Source organism: Corythoichthys intestinalis, chromosome 9 (genome assembly GCF_030265065.1).
Source record: "Corythoichthys intestinalis isolate RoL2023-P3 chromosome 9, ASM3026506v1, whole genome shotgun sequence".
NCBI classification, from domain to species: Eukaryota; Metazoa; Chordata; class Actinopteri; order Syngnathiformes; family Syngnathidae; genus Corythoichthys; species Corythoichthys intestinalis.
This window is the reverse complement of record NC_080403.1, coordinates 59,422,171-59,442,517: the sequence shown is the minus strand read 5'-3', so window position 1 is coordinate 59,442,517 and position 20,347 is coordinate 59,422,171. Positions and strand designations below refer to the sequence as shown.

Below are 20,347 nucleotides of genomic sequence, written 5' to 3'. Positions count from 1 at the left end.
TGCTTCAGATGCTAAATGGGATTCTCCGCTGAGCGGCAAAGCAGCGTACAGGCAGGGTAGCCTTCCGCTCCTCTGAGGAGGTTCCACCTCAGGCCACGATGCTTACCGTAGTTGATCGCAGCCTTTCCAGCGTCCAGGTGGAAAGAAGCAGATGGGAGAGCACGAGCGTAGCTTGTTACGGTCCTCATTAGCAACACTTGGCTTAAGGGAAGGCTAAAAACAGAAAGTGTGTTGTGAGTCTCTGACCCATTTCCCGCTTATCGATTTAAGCCTCCGCCCGCCACTTTTGCCCTTCCGATTCTTCGAAAAAGACACGACAGACTCGAGCCGTACGGTTGGGTGCTGGTGCTTTATTAGAAACACGTGACTTTGCTATGAATTGCTTGTAGCTTTGACACTTTTCTGGTAGCAAAGAAAAACAGACCGTAGACATCGGACTTGGTTTTACATTCAAAGTTTTTCCTAAATTCAAATCAAAGCATTTCAATGATGACATGAGTCCTCACATAATGTTCATGCTCGAGGACAATTGGAGTTGTCGCTATTGCTTACATACAACGGATGACATCATGCTAGCACCTGCGTAACATTCGCAAATAGAAACCAGACGGATCATGCCGATAGAAGGGAAGGACGTGAGAATGGGCTATATTTTCATGCGCTCTCAGATCAAACGCCACGATCACAACACCGTCATGCATCTCTATGACAAGAGGGAAAAAAAGACAAAGATCAACTGTTGGTACGTATAGAAATCCCGTGGACATTGGAAAGGGGGGATACCATGAGACAATTGGTTGGTGTCTGGATCTATATATGCAAACGTCCTAATTATAACGACGCCTGTAGCAGTTTATGGAGCGGATTTGTTTATGGAGCCGATGTGAACACTTAAATGAGTTATCAAATCCAATATTTCAATGGAGAAACCTATGATTTTATTGTTTTGGTCCCATTTCAAATCTTGCGATGAATGTATTGAAAGTACTACAGCTTTTATTATATCAAAAATTGTATTTTGAAAATACCGTTGCGTTACAAAAGCAGCTGCTATTGCTTTGAGTATCACGATAAATATTTGACTCGTCTTTGTAAAGAGCTAGAGAACAATAAGCATGCAGAAAATCTTCAATGGGAGCGTAGAACACCTACTGTATGGATGGAATTAGATGGTAGTGTTACAAAAAGCTTGATTGTCATGACTAGACTGTAAAAGCATGTCAGTACTGTGATACGTTAAGGCTAATCCATTGAGAACGTGTAAATTCACAGGAAATGAACAGAATTGTGGATTTCACTTTAGGAAGATGCTGTGTAAATGAGCAATCGTTGTTAAAAACGGGCTCATTTCCTGAAGCTGTGACAGGCAGCATTGCACGACAATGCTAAAACAAGATGGTTAGCATAAAGGAGTTTTACCGTACTGGTGTTACTACCATCTCAGTATGATAAGAAAAGTTGGGAACGATAGGTGGTGAACATTCTCTGCGGGCCTCAACTTTGAAGCACTGACCTACAATTACAGGCCAATTTCTAATATTTGTTTCAATGAACTATACGCCTTTATTTATTTTAAGCATTCAGTCAGCTAAGCTAACCATCTGTTGTGGATAATGTCATATTGAGCATAGAGTACGAGAAGCAATTGACAGACTCTGAACACTTTAGCTTGGCAAAACTTAACGTAATACATGGTGTCTTAAAAGCGAATTTACCAAAGCATTGCTTTAAAACCTCCTCAGTTGGACTTTTAATAATAATATGGGAAAAATCTGCGTTTGCCTTCCAAGACAGATCAACAAATACTAGCGTCTAAATAATTCACGTGGTTTTCCTTGGCTTTAGGGAAGATTGATATCGGTAGAAACCAGCGTCGCTCCTCGGCGACCGAGCGCCTTTACATGAAGGGCCATCCGGGCCCGGCCCCGGCGGTGAGCAACGCGGCCGCGAGAGGCAAGGTCAGCGCGGCGACAGGCGAGCTCGTGCTTGGAGATGAACTGGGGCTACACAGGTCAAACAAGCTTCCCTGGAAGCGCATCTTTCTGGAGTCCTGTCTCAGAGTCTCCCAAATGGAGCTGACCTCCTGCTGGCAGTCGGACAACGCCGTCAGGGCGCACGTGTGGAAAGCTTCCCAATGGCTGTGGCAAACAAAGCACGGTCAGATCAGTCTCCCGTATTACCCAGAATTCGACCCTGCCGGCCCCGGGCACACTCGAGCTAGTGGATTGCCTAGGGTGCCGTCTAGTGGTCGGAGAGCCAAATGAAATTGGGCTAAAAAAACAAAAAATGTTGATGCTACGCTTCCCGAACGTTTGCTAACATCTCAAGTACATTTACAATGCTATGTATGTAAGAATTTGCGCTTTCTGACCTGGACGGGATTAGCCACCTGCTATTTTGTGAGGAACAGTTCGTGCTTACAGTACGTAAGTTGATCCACTTCACAAACAATGACAAATCAAAGCAGGTGAAAATAAAATGATCACAACTAAAACTAAATACCGTATTGGCCCGAATATAAGACGGTGTTTTTTTTGCATTGAAATAAGACTGAAAAAGAGGGGGTCGTCTTATATTCGCGGTCTAGACATTATACCCATTCACGACGCTAGATGGCGCCAGATATCATTGAAGCCATGTTCTGTCGTGACAGATCTCAGCTACTAGTTGAACCAGTTTGCATTATTTTATTGCAATGTTTTTCCTTATTCAGATTTGTTTCAATACTACAGTTACAGATAGACTTCACTTTGATGGTTAATGCAGTTATTGCAATTTTGTTGCTTTATCACAATAGATTGGTTTATTTACATTTCAAAAACCAGAAGCCATTCATTTACGAATGTGATTGCACTTTTGTTAACATATTTAAATGTTCAGGTATTAGGATTTGAATGAAGCAAAATAACATGCTTTTTCTCTCAAATATATTGTTATAATCATTTGTTTCCAATGTACTGTCATTATTTTCGGTATAAAAATGAATTTGGTGTTCAAAAAGTCTTTTTCAAACTTGGTCGTCTCATAATCAGGGCCGTCTCATATTCAGGCCAATACGGTAGTATAACTAACGGTTCATGAAACAACTGGAACAGTAACCAAAGAAGTAACTAGCACAGAATATGAACTGTGACCGTTATTTACAGCGCCGCACTGCATGCTGGGAGGCACGAGTGGCAATATGTTGTACGACAGCAGAGGTTGTTGTCTCCGCTGTGGAAAATGAGAGATTACAGTGATCAGAGGTCAAATGAAGCAATGAAACTTGGCAGCAGATTAAGCTTCATGGTAGTTCATTTGCTTTATGGCGCCATTCAGTGGTAGTGAAGCCCGAGAGGTGAACATTGTTGGGAATTCTATGTCTATTTGTTTCAGAAAATGATATGAATGTGTGAAAGTACTGTAAGGATCATTTGCTCTTTAGAAGTAATAGCTTTCCCACAGTTTTTTGGCTTTAAACGATACACCCTTTAAGTTGTGAAAATACAATATTTGAAAAAACCTAGTCATTTTGGGGGGGGTTCTCATATAGCAACCCTAGTCCCCCAGGGCCGGCCCTGCTGTCGCCGATTCCTTATTTGTCAGTAATCCATCACTGCGATGGATACGGCGTTTGAAGTACCATGGCAACTCCGTCGGAGAGAGAAACAATATCGCAGATGATATTGCCGGTGAAAAGGATTTGACAGAAGGCTCACGTGTAGATCGCCGTCTGTGGTGAAGTGCAATAACGGTGACAAAACAGTCCCCGGAATTTCATTACCACTGCGGCAGAGTCATAAATTATTTAGATGAGTGGCTCAGTGTCTCAGCGTCGTTCATATTTGTCTTCTCCCTCTCCGGCGATGGACTGGGCTCTTTGCTTTTGTCACGGGATGCAGAGCTTTTCCTGCACGCCTGTTATTCTGCTCTTGCTCAGAAAGCAAAAGTACTCTTCAAGCAACCGTGCTAGCTATTTGAATTGGACACATGAATTGTCTCTTTCTGAGGATAATCTTTGTAATGTTCAACATTTAAAGAAATCACTGTCAAATCATCTTCATAACAGTGGCTGTCGTTCACATTGGATACGCCCCTACCAGTAATAAAAGTCAAAGATCTTGGTTCGATGCTATAGTCCCGCTTTACCTAACTAGATTAGAAATTGTATTCACAATTCATCCTTTTGCTCTCGCAAGGAGATGTTACTAGAGTTGTCCGATAACGACTTAACCGATATTGTCCAACTCCAAATATCCGATAGCGATACACGTGGACTTGGACTTCACATTTTGTGGCCAATTGTATTGTGATGCTTTGATAATGATAAATGTAACAGCTTCAAGGGTTCCCCCCAAAAATCAACATTCTGTGAAAAATAGGAGAACCACTTCAACCAAAGTTAGAGAAAAAGTGCCAAAATAATGTCCCGTACAAATAAAATGAACAGAAATGAGTCAAAATGTCTGTCATTAAATAAACGGAAATAAATCATATTTACACTGTTTACCCCAAAGAGCGACCAAAGAATAACAAATACAGGCACGCAATGGCAATTCTCAAAATGCATTTTGCTGGGCTTTACACTTATTTTCAATGATGCCTTTTATTTTCTTGTTGAGTATTTCGTTCGTGTGACGTAATAGTTATATGTGAAAAGTTTACAATTCATTATTTTTCCAGTTTTTTTGTGCGCCATGAGTGATCAGGGGCGTTCCTCTCGGTTAACAAATCGAAAGCATCTTGATCTGGAGACATCTAGAGGTTAGTCTAAGCACAGCTACTGTACTAAGCTGTGACCAGCCAATTCACAAAGCTTGTACATTCATTCATCTATACACGTACGGGCCGATATGTTCCGATATCATTATAAATGTTTTTATCGGCCGTCGTTATCCAACTACTCTACATACTGTGTAAGCATTTCAGAAATATCTGTATACTGGATGTTGCGTCACCTGCACACGGCAGCCACTCCCCTCTCGCTGGTCACGTTTTCCTGATAGTTGTCCATGCTCTCCCCCAGTTCCAGGACACAGTCGGAAAAGTCCTTGTAAACGTTCTCGCAATTCACATCTGACGAATCCGCCGGCACCGACATACACAGGAGCACTGAAACACGCCAGGAAGGAAGCAACGAGCTCTCAATACAGGGTGAATGTCATACAATTCTGAGTGTGAAGAAAAATGGACACAATTAGAAATGGCTGCCAGGATGAGTACATTTGAATGTAAACGTGAGCGGCACAGGGCTTTCAACATGCCAGAATCTTTGCATGCTCTCCTTGTCATTGCGTGGGTTTTTCCTTTGCAGCAGTGTCCGCTTCACGTGCAATCTGGGACTGTATAAAATGAGCCTTCCAATTCTCAAGCCATTGTCTTCTCTCTTCATTACGGTGGGCGTGTCCGCTTAATACGCTAAAGCCATGCCCTGCCTGCTTAGAAACTTTGTTTGGCCACACATCCCTATGTGGTTGAGATCCTAAAATAGTAACCTTTGAGATTCCAATATACTGGATGCAGAGGTGGTTGCTAGAGTAGCCAGAAGCCGTCGGACTCGCGTAAGAGTCCTCAAAATAATATTAGCCCAAGTCAAAGTAGTCATCCCAAATATGGACTCAAGTACACTTAAAAAAAATGTGATCAGTAAAATGAATACTCAATTCATGAGGAACTTTGTGAATCACTGCTTACAATGTCGATACAGCGGTACCTGTACGTATGATGTTAATTGGTTCCAGGACCTTGTTTGTAAAGTTGAAACGGTCGTATGTCGAGCGGAATTTTCCCATAAGAATACGTTATATTTCCATTCATTGGTTCCACAGCCCAAAAACCTACACTAAATTCTTAAAAATACCGATGCTACTATTTCAAATGCAAAGAGCAAAACAAACGCAATATGAATAAAAATCGGAATAATGATAGTAATAAAAATAATAATACCTGTAATAATGTAAGAAACCAGGTTCCAATGTGGCAAATGTGTTTGCGTGGTGTACGTGAATGCATCGTGTGGCTGACTTGATAGTTTCCCTGCTTTTCACTTTACTTGCTGCTGGGGACACTAGGTGTGTGTGTTGTGTTGCACAAGTTGATGGAATAAATGATTAGAAACCTCAGGAAGCTGGCGATTTCTTGGCAATGTTACCACAATAATAATTTCCTCCTTCATTTATAAAGACTGGCAAATGGAGGAGAACCGTTGAGCGAGTTATATCGCGGATAGGCTCCCCAGGCTCATTTTTTCCTATTGTTTCCATCTTCATTTCAGTGGTAAGCCTCACCTTTTCCTTTTTTTCACCACCCGCACTAACATTGTTGGAACCCTTGTTGATTTCTCTCACAAGAAAATCTGCCACGCGTCCGTCTTGCGGGAAAACAAAGAACTTGCGGTGCCGTCACAGATCGTCGTATTTCGAGCACGTCGTCGGATGTAGAAACAAACGGCGAGTCAAATTTGACGTCGGATGTCCAAAAGATGGTGTGTCGAGGCGATCGTATGTCGAGGTACCACTGTACAGGGCGTTCCAAAATGGTTGACCCCATTCTAAATGCCCGTATCTCGGAAACTACTCGATGGATCTTAATGAAACTAAATACACTTTATGTTGAAGGACATACGTTGTATTGGTTAAATTTACAAAGAAAAGCACAAATATTTGTTGGTTCTATGACAGATTCTCATAAATGTTCAATATGAGCGCCGCCTGCAAAATGCCTTTTCTTTTGAAGTGAACGGCATTTGTTAAAGACAGAAATGCCAAACGTTACACACAAAAACTTGAAACGTTTCTACACAAGCTTTGAAAATTTGAGGTCATTCCAACAAAAATGATTGGCCTATGAAATGGGGTCAAACATTTTGGAACGCCCTGTATTTGTTTTAACGATGGTACATTTGTTTTTTCTCGGCACAACATCGTCAATATCAGCTATTGTTATTGTACTGTATTATTGTTATTATTACATGACCACATCCCCCCCCCCCCCCCAAAAAAAAATCTTGAGAAATTCCTGACTAGAAAAATGGAAATGAAACATCACCTGCCCCATCTAAAGAGCACGAGTGCCCTCTTGTGGATAAGAATATCTCTAACATGAAATGAAAACAATTATATCTCCGGTTATCCGTGGTCAATCGGTGCCAAACAAAAACTGGGAGGACGCTTGCTAGCAATATTGACTATGTCAAATAGTTTCATTTCTATGGCGCCAAAGGCCGGCGTCATCGTAGGAGCAGGTGAAAATCTCTGGCAAAAATAAAGTCAAATCTGAAATGTAGAATCAAGGGGAAAAAACTATAGTTTTGTCCAAAGTACCAATGTTTCACAAATCTACTCAAGTATGCTGTGGCAAAACTACATTTTTCTCAAAAGGTTACTCAAGTAAATGTATCCATACTACCCACCTCTGATTGGATGCCTCAGCTGTGATTGAAGGTTAATTGTGAATGCCGGCTCACGAAAAGGATGCAGTTTTCAGACTTAATTAGCACCTAATGCTAATTATTTTGAGCAAGGTACGTTGCAAATGAGTCCAAAATTTGCTGCGGATGTCATCCCGTTAACTTTCTGTAGCTTTTATCCTCGGGCGGGCGACGGCTGCTGAGCTTACTTGACTTTGAGCAATGATCGGTAACCGCACTTTTTGACGGATAACCGTTCAAACCGACGGGTAATTCAAAGCAGAGAATAGAAAGGAAAAATGCTGTCATGTACAAACTCCAGGCAGAGAATTCATGATCCAGGAGCCTTTTCGTGGAAAGCTTGATTGATTTTTTTCAAATGATAGTTTTGGCACCATTGTTTTGAAGATATCTCCTATTTATTGGAGGCTTATATAGGTGGAGTTTGACTTTTGAGGCCATGTTGATGACGCCAAAAAGCGGCGTCAGCAATACAATTAACTTACAAGAATATTTATAATAATAAGTTGCAAATGAGCATTTTTTGTTTTCTGTCATTTTGAGCGGAATTCTAAATCAGGCTGCTTAGGACAGCTATATTTTTTGCCAAGATTGTCATCCATTGAATGTGGTATGCCCGCTGGTGGTGGCTCCGTTGTCTTTGAAACTCGGCTCACCATTTTGGCGGTGCTCTCTGGCATTTCATTGTCCACATTTTCAATCCTTGGTTCTTGCTCAGTAGATGTTGTCGCTTTTGAAAGCTTAGGTTTGAAAAAAAAATGACATACTGTATATCCATCTTGCCTCTTTGGTCCTCGGGTGGTTTTGGCTAACCAAAGCAAATGACAGTCTAAGGTGCTAGTCACATAATGTGTTTGAAACATCATTTTTTACCCATTATAATTGTTGTTGTTCATTGAATTCATGTTTGTTTGTTTATTGCTTTACAATTTTTATAGACAATATTTTACCGGAAACGTCTTAATTTTAAAATCATATATAGGAAAGTCAATTACATGCAATGACATTTTTCGGCCACCAGGGGAGCATGCCCCCTAACCCCCCTTAAATTCAGCATATGGCTTTTATGCACTTCATTCCCGCCCCTCCCCTTCCTCAAACTTGCCCTTAGGATGACATTTTGTGAATAAATGCCATCTGAAGAGAAGCAATCCTCAACATTCGTAAAGGAAAACTTGAACACCGGCCTTTGCAGCCCATCGATTACGTTTCTACTACTTGGCTTGTACAGCATTGATGTCATACTCACGGTTGCACGCAGTTCGGGCGATTGAAATGACAGAGGTAGTAGCTCTTACCTAAAGCAAAGCCGAGGATCTTGGTCGATGTGAACAAGCCCATGTCATCCCATTTCCCTCCAAGAGGGAGAGCGAGAGAGAGGCGATCGTGATTCGAAGAAAAGAGACTGGACTCAAAAAAGGCGCTGAGCAAATGAGCTGCCCATTTTTCACGCGAGTCGTGCATCAGTAGAAAAATGGGTGGTGGTGTGAACGAAGCTCTCTCTCTCTCTCTTCTCCGGTCGAGATGACGTTGTCCCCCCCCCACCGGCTGAGATCTCGTTCATCCCGCTCTCTCTCTCTCTCTCTCTCTCTCTCTCTCTCTCTCTCTCTCTCTCTCTCTCTCTCTCTCTCTCTCAGCGGACAGTTCCGTTTCAGCCTTCTCGCCTCCAAGCTTCCTGCTGCAACCTTGATCCATCAAAAATGAGGTATCCCGATTCCACATGATGTCACAATCCTTTTTGTCAGACACGCAGAATGAGGAAATAACACAGGTGTAGAAATTTGATCTGCTTCAGAGATTACACAAAAAAGGCTCAATATGGGGACAGGGAATGAAAAATGAAGACAATAAAAGATATTTCATGTGAAAGTTGGATTGGTTATAATATCCGTTTTACAATTTGCTACTTTTAACTTGATATGGATGTATGCCCCCGCTTATGAAATCAGCTGCTGCTCGACAGCCGCTATCGAGCTTGTTTTCCATGTCTCCCTCCCAGGGCCGGCCCAGGCCATTTGGGGGCCCTAAGCAAAATAATGCCAAGGGGCCCATATTTTTGGCCTACCATTTCGTCACAGTGTAAAACCCATACATGCAATCCAACCTATATGTCCATATTTTGTATATTAATCAGATTTTGTGGCACTGCATTCTTCAAACTTCTCACCCCAAATGATTGTCAGTACTTACAGTAGATATCGAGAGGAAAGAAGTTAAGAACTTTTATTTTTTTAAGCTTGTAATCAAGTATCAAAACTCACAAAAGTCAAATAAAGCAAACTGTAGTTAAAAAAATATATATATAGAATATGAATTAAACAATTGCCAGATTGCCCCCTATCTGGGCCCCCAAGTGGTCAGGGGCCCTAAGCAGCTGCATAGTCTGCGTATAGGCTGGGCCGGCCCTGCTCCCTCCTTTAACACACCTTCATCTGAATAGGGGATCTGGAGCACCCCTGGTCTACGTGAATGCACTTCCAAAACACTGGGATTTGTGCAATACATTGAAAACAGCATATTGTGTCAAAGATCGATCGTATTCTGAAATGATAGACCTTTTACAAGGTAGATACAGTATGTTCACCCAGAAATAACCATTTCAATGAATATACCTAAATTGCTTGGATTTTAACATATGGGTCAGATACTTTATCCCTAAAACTATGGCCAAGTGACACTTTTAACATCATGTCTTTTTTAGAGACCTATCTTTCATTAAGTCTTACAACTTTTATCCAGGAAGCATTTTGCTTAGACCAGTGTCATATATCTTGAGTCCAAAGAAAATATGCTCAAAATATGTCACAGCAGGAAAAAAAACTTTTTTTATTGTTCTCAAAAGATGTAAGCGCCCCCCCCCTCCCACTTTGAGGACTCTGCAAACCCCTCCAAGACACGTCTGTAGGCCTTAAGAAAAATGGCTTGTTGGAATTGCAGCTGCCGTTTAAAATGACGATATTTATTTTGAAACCGAATCAAAATTGCATCTCATTCTCCATTTTCCGAACCAATTTACGTGTGCTTTGAAAAACTTTCCAATTTTGGGGATTTGTGGGGTCCCGTGAAATAGATCGGGCGCAATTCATTTATCTGCTGGTGAAAACATAACATTCTTACAAAAAGATGCATACTCATTTCCTGTCCAGTCTCTCCCATTCGCACATCGATCGCAAACACTCATACCGTTACGAAAACATTCAAATGAACAACAATTCAATCCGGCTGGTGTCAAGACAGCACCTCCGAGAGCAGCGGAGCACCAAAAAAAAAAAAAAAAAAAAAAAAAAAAAAAGACTCATAACGGACATCCGTCACACATGAAACGTGTGAGAAAATGAGCTTTGAAATCCTCGTGGACTTGATGTCTTTATTGATCCGCTCCGACTGCCCGCTTGGTTCGTTTCCGTGGCGAACTTTTGGGGGACGCCTTATCTGTAAGAATTTTAGAAGATGAATGGCATTGCAAAGTGGCCAGACCTTTCATAGATTGTATATGTAGAAGATTAAGAAAGAATTTACTCATGGCATTGAGAGTCTCCTGAGGAATCCAGCTGATGTCCACATCGCTCATCCCGCCGGTTCCCTTCTCTAACTTGATTGAGATTCTCTTTTTCTTGGGGAAAAAAAAAAAAAAAAACCACATCAATTTCGAAACACAGCGAGAACCAAAAGTGGTATTTGCCATTTGGCAAAATGTATTTTGCTATGTGGCATTCTTTTTTGGTATCTGGCAACTAGGATTTGCAAAATTGATTTTGCCATGTGGCATCTTATTTGGTATGTGGCAAAAGGGATTTTGGGTAGTGGCATTTTTTCTTTGGAGTGGGGGGGGGGGGGGGGGGGGGGTATGTGGCATATTTTGCCACATGTCAAAATCCATTTTGCCACATGGCAAATACCACTTTTGGTTCTCGGCCCTGCTGCAAATTTTATGAATAATAAGACTCACGTAATAGTACAAGACACAGCGGAATCCATTTCAAATCTCCTAGCAGAGTATGTAGGAGTCCAAAATTTCAGTTTTAACCTACACGTTTTCTATGCAGAGGTGTAACGTGTTCCATTTACTCCCTTACATTTATTCGAGTCACCTTGGGAGAAAAATGTACATCTAAGAGTTGTTTTATCACGCCGTACTTTTACGCGTGTAGGTTTGTGAAGAAACGCTACTCTTACTCCAGGCTACTTTGGGCAAAACTATTGTGGTTAACCGATTAGACTGGATTTTTGCCAGCACAGCAATAGCAATAATGACAATAATCACTTGACTCCATTGTACCAATCGTACATTTAGATGTACCTATCTACCTACATGACCTATCTCTAATCTACCCTTTCTCTCCAAAGTCCTTGAAAGAGTGGTAGTTAAGCAACCCCGTCTGCACCTACAGGACATTTTCAGTCTGGCTTTCGAGCTCATCATAGCACCGAAACTGCATTAGTCAAAGTAACTAACGAATGAAAACGTGATGCTTAGAGCTGTCAAAATAAACGATTACTCGAGGTGAATAAAATTACTCGGATCAGTTTTTAAACTCGAGTTGCTGGAGTATTCGTTTCAGCTCTAATTGGATTACTGTAAGGTCTTCAGCTAGTCCAGAACGCAGCAGCAAGACCTTTAACAGGAACTAATAGAAGAGAGCACATCACCCCTGTGCTCCAGGGCCTTCACTGGCTTCCAGTCAAGTTTAGAATTCCATTTAAAATCCTCCTTCGTACATTTAAGATCATTAATGGGTTGGGGCCATCTTATCTCACCGATGCTCTGCTTCCATACTGCCCCAACAGAACACTCCGTTCTCAGAATGCAGGTCTACTGGTAGCTCCCAGGGTTTCTAAAAGTACAGTAGGAGCTAGAGCCTTTAGCCACCAAGCTCCTGTTTTATGGAATCAGCTTCCAGCTAGTATTAAACAAACCCAGACAGTCTGTACATTTAAGATTAGACAAAAAACGTTCCGATTCGACAAAGCTTATGGTCAGGCTAGTTGAAATCGGACTAGACTCACAGTTCAGTCTAAGCTGCACTAGAAGCTATAATGCTGGGGGGAAGTACAGCCACTGAGTCCTATCTCCTTTTTCTCACTCTACCTACCACTTGTCTTACTTTACTTCTATTTTCTAATTTTAATATCTAGTTGACTAGTCTCTTCATCACTAGTCACCCGGTGTCCCCCCCTCTGGGGACGGGCTATTTTTCAGCTGCAGCCTCCTGACCCCTGATTGGATGGACGTCCTCGTTGCCCCCTGTCTCATCTGGCTAGATGGGCCTCTCCTTGTTCCCTTACTCTGTTGCATCTTTACAAACTGTAACTCCATCTGTTAATTGCCATGAGCACTCCTGGTGCATCTTGTCTATCCGTCCTGGGAGTGGATCTCTCCTGACTGTGGTAGTCCCCAAGGTTTCTCATTTTTTCCCCCAAAGAGTTTTTCCCTGCCGACATGGAGGGTCTAAGGATGGGGGATGCCCAGGACTTGACCTTTATGTATTTCATCTGCTGTTTCTGACTGTGTATCATATTGCCTCTGCAAAGCCCTTTGAGACAACTTTGTTGTGATATAGGGCTATAGAAATAAAATTGAATTGAAATGACATGAGCACGCACAAGCTTGCAGTCGGAAGTCTTATGACGAGGCCAGCCACGGTCAACCGCACAGGATCTTTAGAGTGACGTAAAGAAACTATTTGACATGACTCGATTTTAAGCTCACTCCCAGTTTTCATTTGGCAGCCGCAGACCACAGAGATATGACCCTTTAAATTTGATGATTTTTTTTCTCCACTAGAGGGTACTCAAGCTCCGATTTTTTTTGTTTTGTGTGTGTGTGTGTATTTGTTTTGTCCTAATACAGTCACGTGTTAGGCTATAGTAACGATGAATAATACCAGTTCATATCGATGTCGTTGTGCTAAGAAAAAAATAAACCGACATTGGAAGCATTTATTCACAATGTTACTTGTGACTGGAGGATTTTTTTCACTGACACGTACTATGAGGCGCACCTGACTATAAGCCGCCCTTCACCAAATTTGACACGAAAAGGACATTTGTTCATAGGTAAGCCGCACTGAACTAAAAGCTGAAGCTGTCTTCACTGTATTATGGGATATTTACACCAAAAGATCTTAAACGGTAACAATTTATTTGACAGCGGCAACATAAGACTAAATGAACCACCAGGAAGCTTTGGACCAATGAGCTGCAACGCTTCCTTTGGCCATCTCTGCTCCCCTTCTGCTGCCACCACTGTTGTCAGCCAACATGCCTCCTAGTATGCATTGCAGCACCACCGATGTAAATAAGCAACAAAATTCATGTTCTGTGCTAATTATTTCTTCAGTTACTGTTCCAGTTGTTTCATTGCTATTTATTGTATTTGGTATTTGCCTTTATTTGACAGTGGCGCTATAAGACTGTCTTATGATAAGACCGTCATAATTACGAAACTGTCATGAACATTAATGAATGCTTATAGCAGATGTTATTTAATGTCATCCGGCAAATTAAGGAGTTAGGGCCATCATTTGTCGGATGACACCTAATGCCATCTGTCATTAGCATTCAGTAATGCCCATTATAGTGTCATGTCATCATTATGACGGTCTTATGACGCCACTGTCAAATAAAGTGTTACCTCTTAACCCAAATAAATCAACAAATAAGAAGCACTGGACGGTAAACCGTCAAAATGACAGAAAAAAAGCAGCGGCTTAGAGTCCGAAAATGACGGTATTTTCCAAGAAGTCTGGGAAAGAAGAATTCCTACCGTCCGTGACTCCAGAACTTGGTACATTGCAAAGAGCATCAGCACCACCAGCCCGCTAAGGAATATGTACATAAACACTCTGAAAGATAAGAAGACATGACATCATCATCTTTGGTGTGTGTGTGTAAGAAACCCTTCACTCTGTTTATTTATTGGACCATTGATTAAGTCACTGGTTGATAAGTGTGTGTGAACTGTACCTACATATATATTTCATCGCATACCCGATTTATCGCATTTGCTAGGAAAAGGAACTAAAGTATTCATACTGTACCGTGCCTGAAAAACCAAATGGACAATGCAAACGATAAGCAACATTTCAAGGTGTTTCTGAAACGAAGGTATTGAGTTTCAAGTAGATATTGTAATTCCCAAAATATTGATATGATTTTATACACTGTATCTAATAATCACTTTACAGAACTATAGGGTAGGTTGGGGAGAAAAAAAAAAAAAAAGTGTATCCTAGACTTTCTGACAGCATTACAAAATGAAGCGTTTCTCTAGCACCAGAAATCAGACGATAACGGTCCCTGGGCCAATTTCACAGTTTAGTGCAACGGCAGCTTAGAGAAATGGAAGCTGGCTGAGTGGGAAATACTTTACATGACACGTAGATGCTTAAAAAACTGAATCAATAAAATGAGAGCGTGGTGCTTCGTTTGAAAGGAATGGATATTAAGAGAACAGGACAAGAAAAGAAAGTCTTACGTTTCACCATCCAGCCCTTCTTCTTTTTCGATGATGGTGACGGTCTGATTGTAAATGGCAGCCTGAAACACGTTGCCCTGATGAACAATGGCAGACAACAAGTACAGGCAATGAGAAAATGACCATCAAAAACCTTCCCACAATACATAATCAAATTTATCAAATCGATTTCTACAGCCCTTTATAAAAACCTGAAAGGCTCACAAAGTGCTTTACAACAACGATATAGTTGATAGTCAATAAAAGGCAGGAAAGTATTATATAATGACGTGGAGGAAAACAAAACAACGCATCGCGATCAAAGTCAAAAGACCAAATAAAACATAAAATCCAAATCACTGAAACCCTTAAAGTGCCAGTGACGGAATGAAAAAAATCTTAAATTACATTATGATGTGAATTACAATCATATTTTGAGACGATTCGACTATATACAGCAATTTGATGACGAGAAATGAGTCTTTTAATCTGCCGTTTAGCCCCGCCTGTCATTATGGCACTCTAGCGTCCCCAGCTGAAGGATGACGTCGCCAGGGTCACGATTTCATCTGATTTAGAAGTCAGCCCTTTGAGAGGGAAGATTAAGAACAAGGAAAATGCCACAGAGGGAGCAGCAAAATGTCCTTTTTTCAATCTCTCTATTCCAATATATTTACAGCATATTCTATTTTTCCCCACTTGCTAAATAGTATGGGCATGACAAATAACGGTCTTGTGCTAAATGGAATATGAAATATTAAAAATGCATTTATTCAGTACGACAGGGCAAAATTACTGCATAATGGTCAAAACTGCAGACTTCTTCCTCTCCCGAACGGTATTTTATGCCGCCGGATTTAGTCCGGCTTTTGTCATTTCCCTGCCCCGGAAAGAGCGGAACCAAAACAGGAGGTGTGACAGCTAGCCGGCATGCTAACCCGAACCGAGAGCTTTTCCGAGTCTTATTTTCGCCTTTCGAAAACAAAAAAGATCACACAAAACTACCCGACTAATGTCACACCAGGCGGCGGGGTCGATTGTCTTCACTCCCCCGCGGCGAGCAAGTTTCGGCTCGTCGTTCTGCTGCGGCCACGGCGGGCCGGCGGTGCTCGTCACCGGGAATGAACACCGAAAATAGCCACTTTCTCAGTGGACAAACCGACGGACTTCGGAGCAGGGGGTCGCTCGTGGCCAAGCCGAGGAAAGCGCATTCTCGGCGGGCGCGCCAATAGGACCGAGGGGGTGGAAGGGACCGTGAAAGGGACATGTATTGTGAGACGGTGAGCCGGCTGACGTCACATTCGCATTCTTCCACAATCCAGGAAGTCCCTCGTTTTCATGGCGCGGGATTCCAAAAAATTGTATAAAGAAATCGATCGCTTCCACTCACATCCAAGCGGTTCATTTCATTCAGGAACATATAATACCGCGCGAAATATGAAACGACATGCTTTTGCTGTTGATGGGATGAACTAACCCATCAAGCCATACAGTTTAAGATATACACAGTGCATGTCTATACCTGGTATCCTTGGAATCCAACAAACCTTACTCAACAAGTCGATTTGATGCATCTTAAAGATGCGTTCAGACCGGACGTGTTTTCGTTCTCGTCGCGTGATTGCTTCCCATATCAAGTCGATGTCATCGCACGTTGAAGAGCGACAGACAGACGTATAGGAAATGAGTTGCGCCCCGCAACGTCCAATGGCAAAATGGGTCTTTCCGTGACAGATTTCAGCGACGACCAGGAAGGGGCCAATCCAATATGCTTTCTTCGGTTGCCGCGCGGAACCTTCCTCAACATCCGGTCGACCAAAAGAAGTCCAAAGAATAAATAGGACTACGAGAATAGTCAAAATATTAGGAGATAGAAGTAAAAAATAACACGAGAGCGAAGTCGTACATTGTAATATTATTATAGTGCTATATTATAAAAGGAAAGGTTTCAAATCATGATACTGCAAGACTGAAGTCGTTCCGTTACTTATTTTAACGTAACGTGAGGTTTCACGGGCTGAGACTTACCAATGAAGGCTTTTGATGAACACAAAACTACTTTTTGGCATATTAGGAGATGGAAGGAGAAAAAGGTAGTCCAACGATGAGATTAAAGTCGTTCTATTTACGTACGTAAATACGTAAAGCGGAAGTTGGTAGGAGTACGCGTAAATGTCAGCGGGAACTCAAAGGCGCGTTTGGCGACGGACGAAGGGCGAGCGACAAAAGCGTCCGGTCTGAACGCAGCTGAAAGACGTTTCCTCAACATCTCATTGATTGGAATACAAAGGAATGAACTCGACAAGTACGGTACTATCTTACTTCGGCGTCATGATAGTTGAGGAGAATAACGAGACCGAACGGCCGGCCGGCCATGGGCTGAGCTGGGATGAAGGAGTATTCGAAGGAAGCCTGCGCACCCGGATGAACCAACGTGTTCAGAGGCAAAGCTGTGAACTACACAAACACATGAAATCAAAGTTATGCGACACTATCACTTGTCAAGTAGCAAAACTCCTGCAACTTGCTGCACCTCGAAATGGAAAAAGGTTCTTTTTCAGATCCGACTTACATTCTGAATGTAGAACTGAAAGTCCTGCGGGTAACGGAAAGAGGCCTCCAAGGACTCGACCGTGAAATCCTGAGCGCCCTTGTTGGTGAAACCCACCAGGAACCTCACAATTTCATTGGCGGGAAACTCTGTGGAAATATCAGTATCAACAGATGAGAAGGACACCGCCACGGTGATAGAAAAAAAGCTAGAATTCCAAGCCACCTTCTCCGGTCGTGAAGACGACGGTGGTGTCGGCATCCGCGTGAGACGTTAACAATTTTTCATCGCCTTCGGAGTCGTCGTCGTCGTCCTCTCCTTCCTAACTCGCAACGATATTATGAGAGACACATTGCTCCGTTTTCATTTTTGTGACGTACCGGACTTTGGATCTGATCTTCTTCCACCGCCATCTCTTCATCATCTTCTTCCTCCTCGTGGACAGATGCATCCGGGTCCAGTTCCTCAGCGGAATCGGTGCTGGCGGACACTCTGCCTGCACGACAAAGACATTTGAAAAAACAATTAGAAAAAAAAAAAAAAGGAAATGTGATCTTGGATTTTGTTGAAGCACTCTTCAGAAGCACTAGCAATTAGAGGTTATGCTTCCATCCATCCTCTTTTAATGTGGCACAAACCCCATCGGACTTTTGAGTGAAATGATGGACCGGTTGCCAGTTCATCACATGGCAATTACGGTACGGAACCTCTTTCCGTATTGACGTGAGGCACGGAGGTACGCTGCCCTAACGGACGTCCTGCTAGAAAGACAGGGTTGCGGTACAAAAAGGGGGCCTGCAAAACCAGCTACCGGTAGTTTGACTTTTGTGGCAGGGTGGGGGCAAACATGTTGATGACCCCGAAATGCAGTGTCAGCAATAAAATGAACTTACAAGATATATGCCCGGATAGTAGCTTAGCCCATGCTCGTACATACTGGCATCCCAGCTGTGTGTGAGTGCGCGTTTATCTGTCTTACCTAGTGGAGAAGTTGCCAACGCATCCTTTTTGACTGAATATTCCAGCCAGAATCTGTCCTCAGGTGGTTTTGGCTAAGCAAAGCTGATGGCCGTCGAAGGTGCTAGTCACATGATGTGTTTGAAAAATAATTTTGACCCCTTATAAAAATATTTTTGTTCATTGTTGTTGTTTGTTTTATTGATTTACAACTTTTATAGACAACATTTTACCGGCAGTCTTAATTTGAAATTCACATACAGTGGTACCTCTACATACCAAGTTGGAGAGGTCCTTGTTTGTTTGTAAGTGGAAATGGTCGTTATGTCGAGCAGGATTTTCCCATAAGAATACATTATAATTCCATTCATTCGTTCCACAGCCCGAAAACCTACACTAAATCCTTCATAAATACTGTTGTTGCTATTACAAAGAGCAAAACAAATAAATTGAGGATAAAAATCAGAATAATACTAATATAATAATAATACCTGTAATAACGTAATGAATTGGGTTCTAATGTGGATTTTTGCGTGGTGTACCTAAACACACCACGGGCCTGATGTGAGCAAGAGAGCCCGGTTCTATTTTACTTCCTGTTTTGATGCTGGCGTCAGCGTTGCACAAGTTGATAGAATAAATGATTAGAAACCTGACGAAGCTGGCGATTTCTATGGCGATGTTACCACCGTAAGAATTGTCACCTTAACTTATAAACACTGGCAAACAGAGGACGACAACAAGAACACCGGCCGAGATCGACATTCTACGGCCCTATTGTCGACCCAGTTCACGGATGCACACACCATGCTTATATTTTGCTTTCATTTACAGCTTCATTTCAATGGTAAGCGTGACCTTTTTTTTCCCCCACATGCACTAACCTTTTTGGAACCCATGTTGATTTCACTCAAGAAAAACCGCCGTGCGTCCGTCTTCCGGCAAAACAAAGAAACTACGGCTCTGTCATCAATCGTCGTATTTCCAGCATGTCTTCGGATGTCAAATTTTACGTAGGATGTCAAAAAGACGAGTGTGTTAAAGCGATCGTATTTTGAGGTACCACTTTATAGGAAAGTCAATTACATGCGATGACATTTTTGGCCACCAGAGCCCCCCCCCCCCCCCCCCCCCTTAATCTCCGCGTATGCCACGACCAAAAATTGGCCAATTGTTACAAAGCACTGTCCTTTTTTTCTAATTAAAATTTGATTGAAAATATGGTCTTAAAACCTGTTCATTCCCTCTAGAAATAACAATACGTACTTTGGCAACTCAGCTATTCGTAAGTCATTGGCTGACCGGGAGCGACCTCTCAGCGCAAACAGATTGGACATCTAGCGCTGTCAAAGGAATTGAAAGATGAGCATTCATGAAATAAATTGGACGTCTATCGCTGTCGATGGCACGGCCATTTGGAAAGCGGCAGAGTGGGGGTTGAGGGCGGGCAAACCTACCTATGACGTCAGACAGCGCTCCAAACAGCATTTCATGTATGGTGACGTGTCCCATCGGAGGCGACTTACTACATCCACACAATTCAAGTTTAAACAGACCGCACGAGAAAGACGTCTGCTTAATTTCAACTTTGCGTGACAACATCTCACGGACGGCAAACACTTTCATTCATCCATTCATACGAGTACTTGTCAACTTTGACTGGAGATTTACAAGTCTTTGCAGTTGTAGTTGGACATCAGAAGGAAAAATAGCAAATCGACACAGCCGACCGACTTGAATTCCAATGCAATGGGAAATGTGCCACGTCAATATGTTAACGACTGTCCAAAAGAAAGAAGGCGGCAACACGCCACCTAAAAAAAATGACTTACCCGTGGTAATCAAGCCGCAGGGGAAAGCAAAGAGGAGCAGCAGCAAGAGTTTTGATCCAAAAGTCAACATTTTAGCAGCGTCAAAGACTCCACTCTAGTTAGTTACACATCAGCGTTGGCCAGAAGAGAGAAAGGGAAGCAGT

General features: G+C 42.3%; 3 protein-coding genes across 4 annotated transcripts in view; 1 reads left to right on the top strand and 2 right to left on the bottom strand.

The window, feature by feature from the left end:
* Positions 1-11,210, top strand: part of sys1 (SYS1 golgi trafficking protein) — an 18,988-nt gene extending 7,778 nt beyond the window's left edge. Inside the window, exon 4 of one of the 2 annotated variants that reach the window (XM_057845136.1) lies at positions 9,046-11,210. In XM_057845136.1, the coding sequence (XP_057701119.1) occupies positions 9,046-9,112 (67 nt within the window). In that variant the 3' untranslated portion in view covers positions 9,113-11,210. Of the gene's footprint in view, positions 1-5,005; positions 5,771-9,045 lie in introns of those variants that run through there. The other variant, XM_057845137.1, reaches the window with a different exon arrangement.
* Positions 331-8,951, bottom strand: LOC130921353 (neuritin-like). The gene is made up of 3 exons (XM_057845132.1): positions 8,707-8,951; positions 4,938-5,091; positions 331-2,138 (listed from the first exon to the last, which is right to left on the bottom strand). Exons 1-3 carry the CDS (start codon positions 8,870-8,872, stop codon positions 1,898-1,900), a joined length of 561 nt encoding a protein of 186 aa, XP_057701115.1. The 5' UTR covers positions 8,873-8,951; the 3' UTR covers positions 331-1,897.
* Positions 10,331-20,347, bottom strand: LOC130921352 (translocon-associated protein subunit alpha-like). Its single transcript, XM_057845130.1, has 9 exons — positions 20,205-20,347; positions 17,796-17,911; positions 17,641-17,737; positions 17,437-17,564; positions 17,187-17,321; positions 14,886-14,962; positions 14,175-14,253; positions 10,928-11,021; positions 10,331-10,840 (listed from the first exon to the last, which is right to left on the bottom strand). The coding sequence occupies exons 1-9, from the start codon at positions 20,272-20,274 to the stop codon at positions 10,776-10,778; spliced, it is 861 nt and encodes a 286-aa protein (XP_057701113.1). The 5' UTR covers positions 20,275-20,347; the 3' UTR covers positions 10,331-10,775.

Excerpts from the sequence above, each read along its gene's own strand:
- LOC130921352 (XM_057845130.1), bottom strand. The coding sequence starts at position 20,274 with ATGTTGACTTTTGGATCAAAACTCTTGCTGCTGCTCCTCTTTGCTTTC. Across the intron at positions 17,565-17,640 it reads CGTCTTCACGACCGGAGAAG|AGTTTCCCGCCAATGAAATT; the intron begins GTGGCTTGGAAT and ends ATATTTCCACAG. Across the intron at positions 14,963-17,186 it reads TCAACTATCATGACGCCGAA|GGCAACGTGTTTCAGGCTGC; the intron begins GTAAGATAGTAC and ends ATTGTTCATCAG.
- LOC130921353 (XM_057845132.1), bottom strand. The coding sequence starts at position 8,872 with ATGCACGACTCGCGTGAAAAATGGGCAGCTCATTTGCTCAGCGCCTTT. Across the intron at positions 5,092-8,706 it reads GATCCTCGGCTTTGCTTTAG|TGCTCCTGTGTATGTCGGTG; the intron begins GTAAGAGCTACT and ends GGCGTGTTTCAG. Across the intron at positions 2,139-4,937 it reads GGAGTGGCTGCCGTGTGCAG|CCATTGGGAAGCTTTCCACA; the intron begins GTGACGCAACAT and ends TGTTTGCCACAG.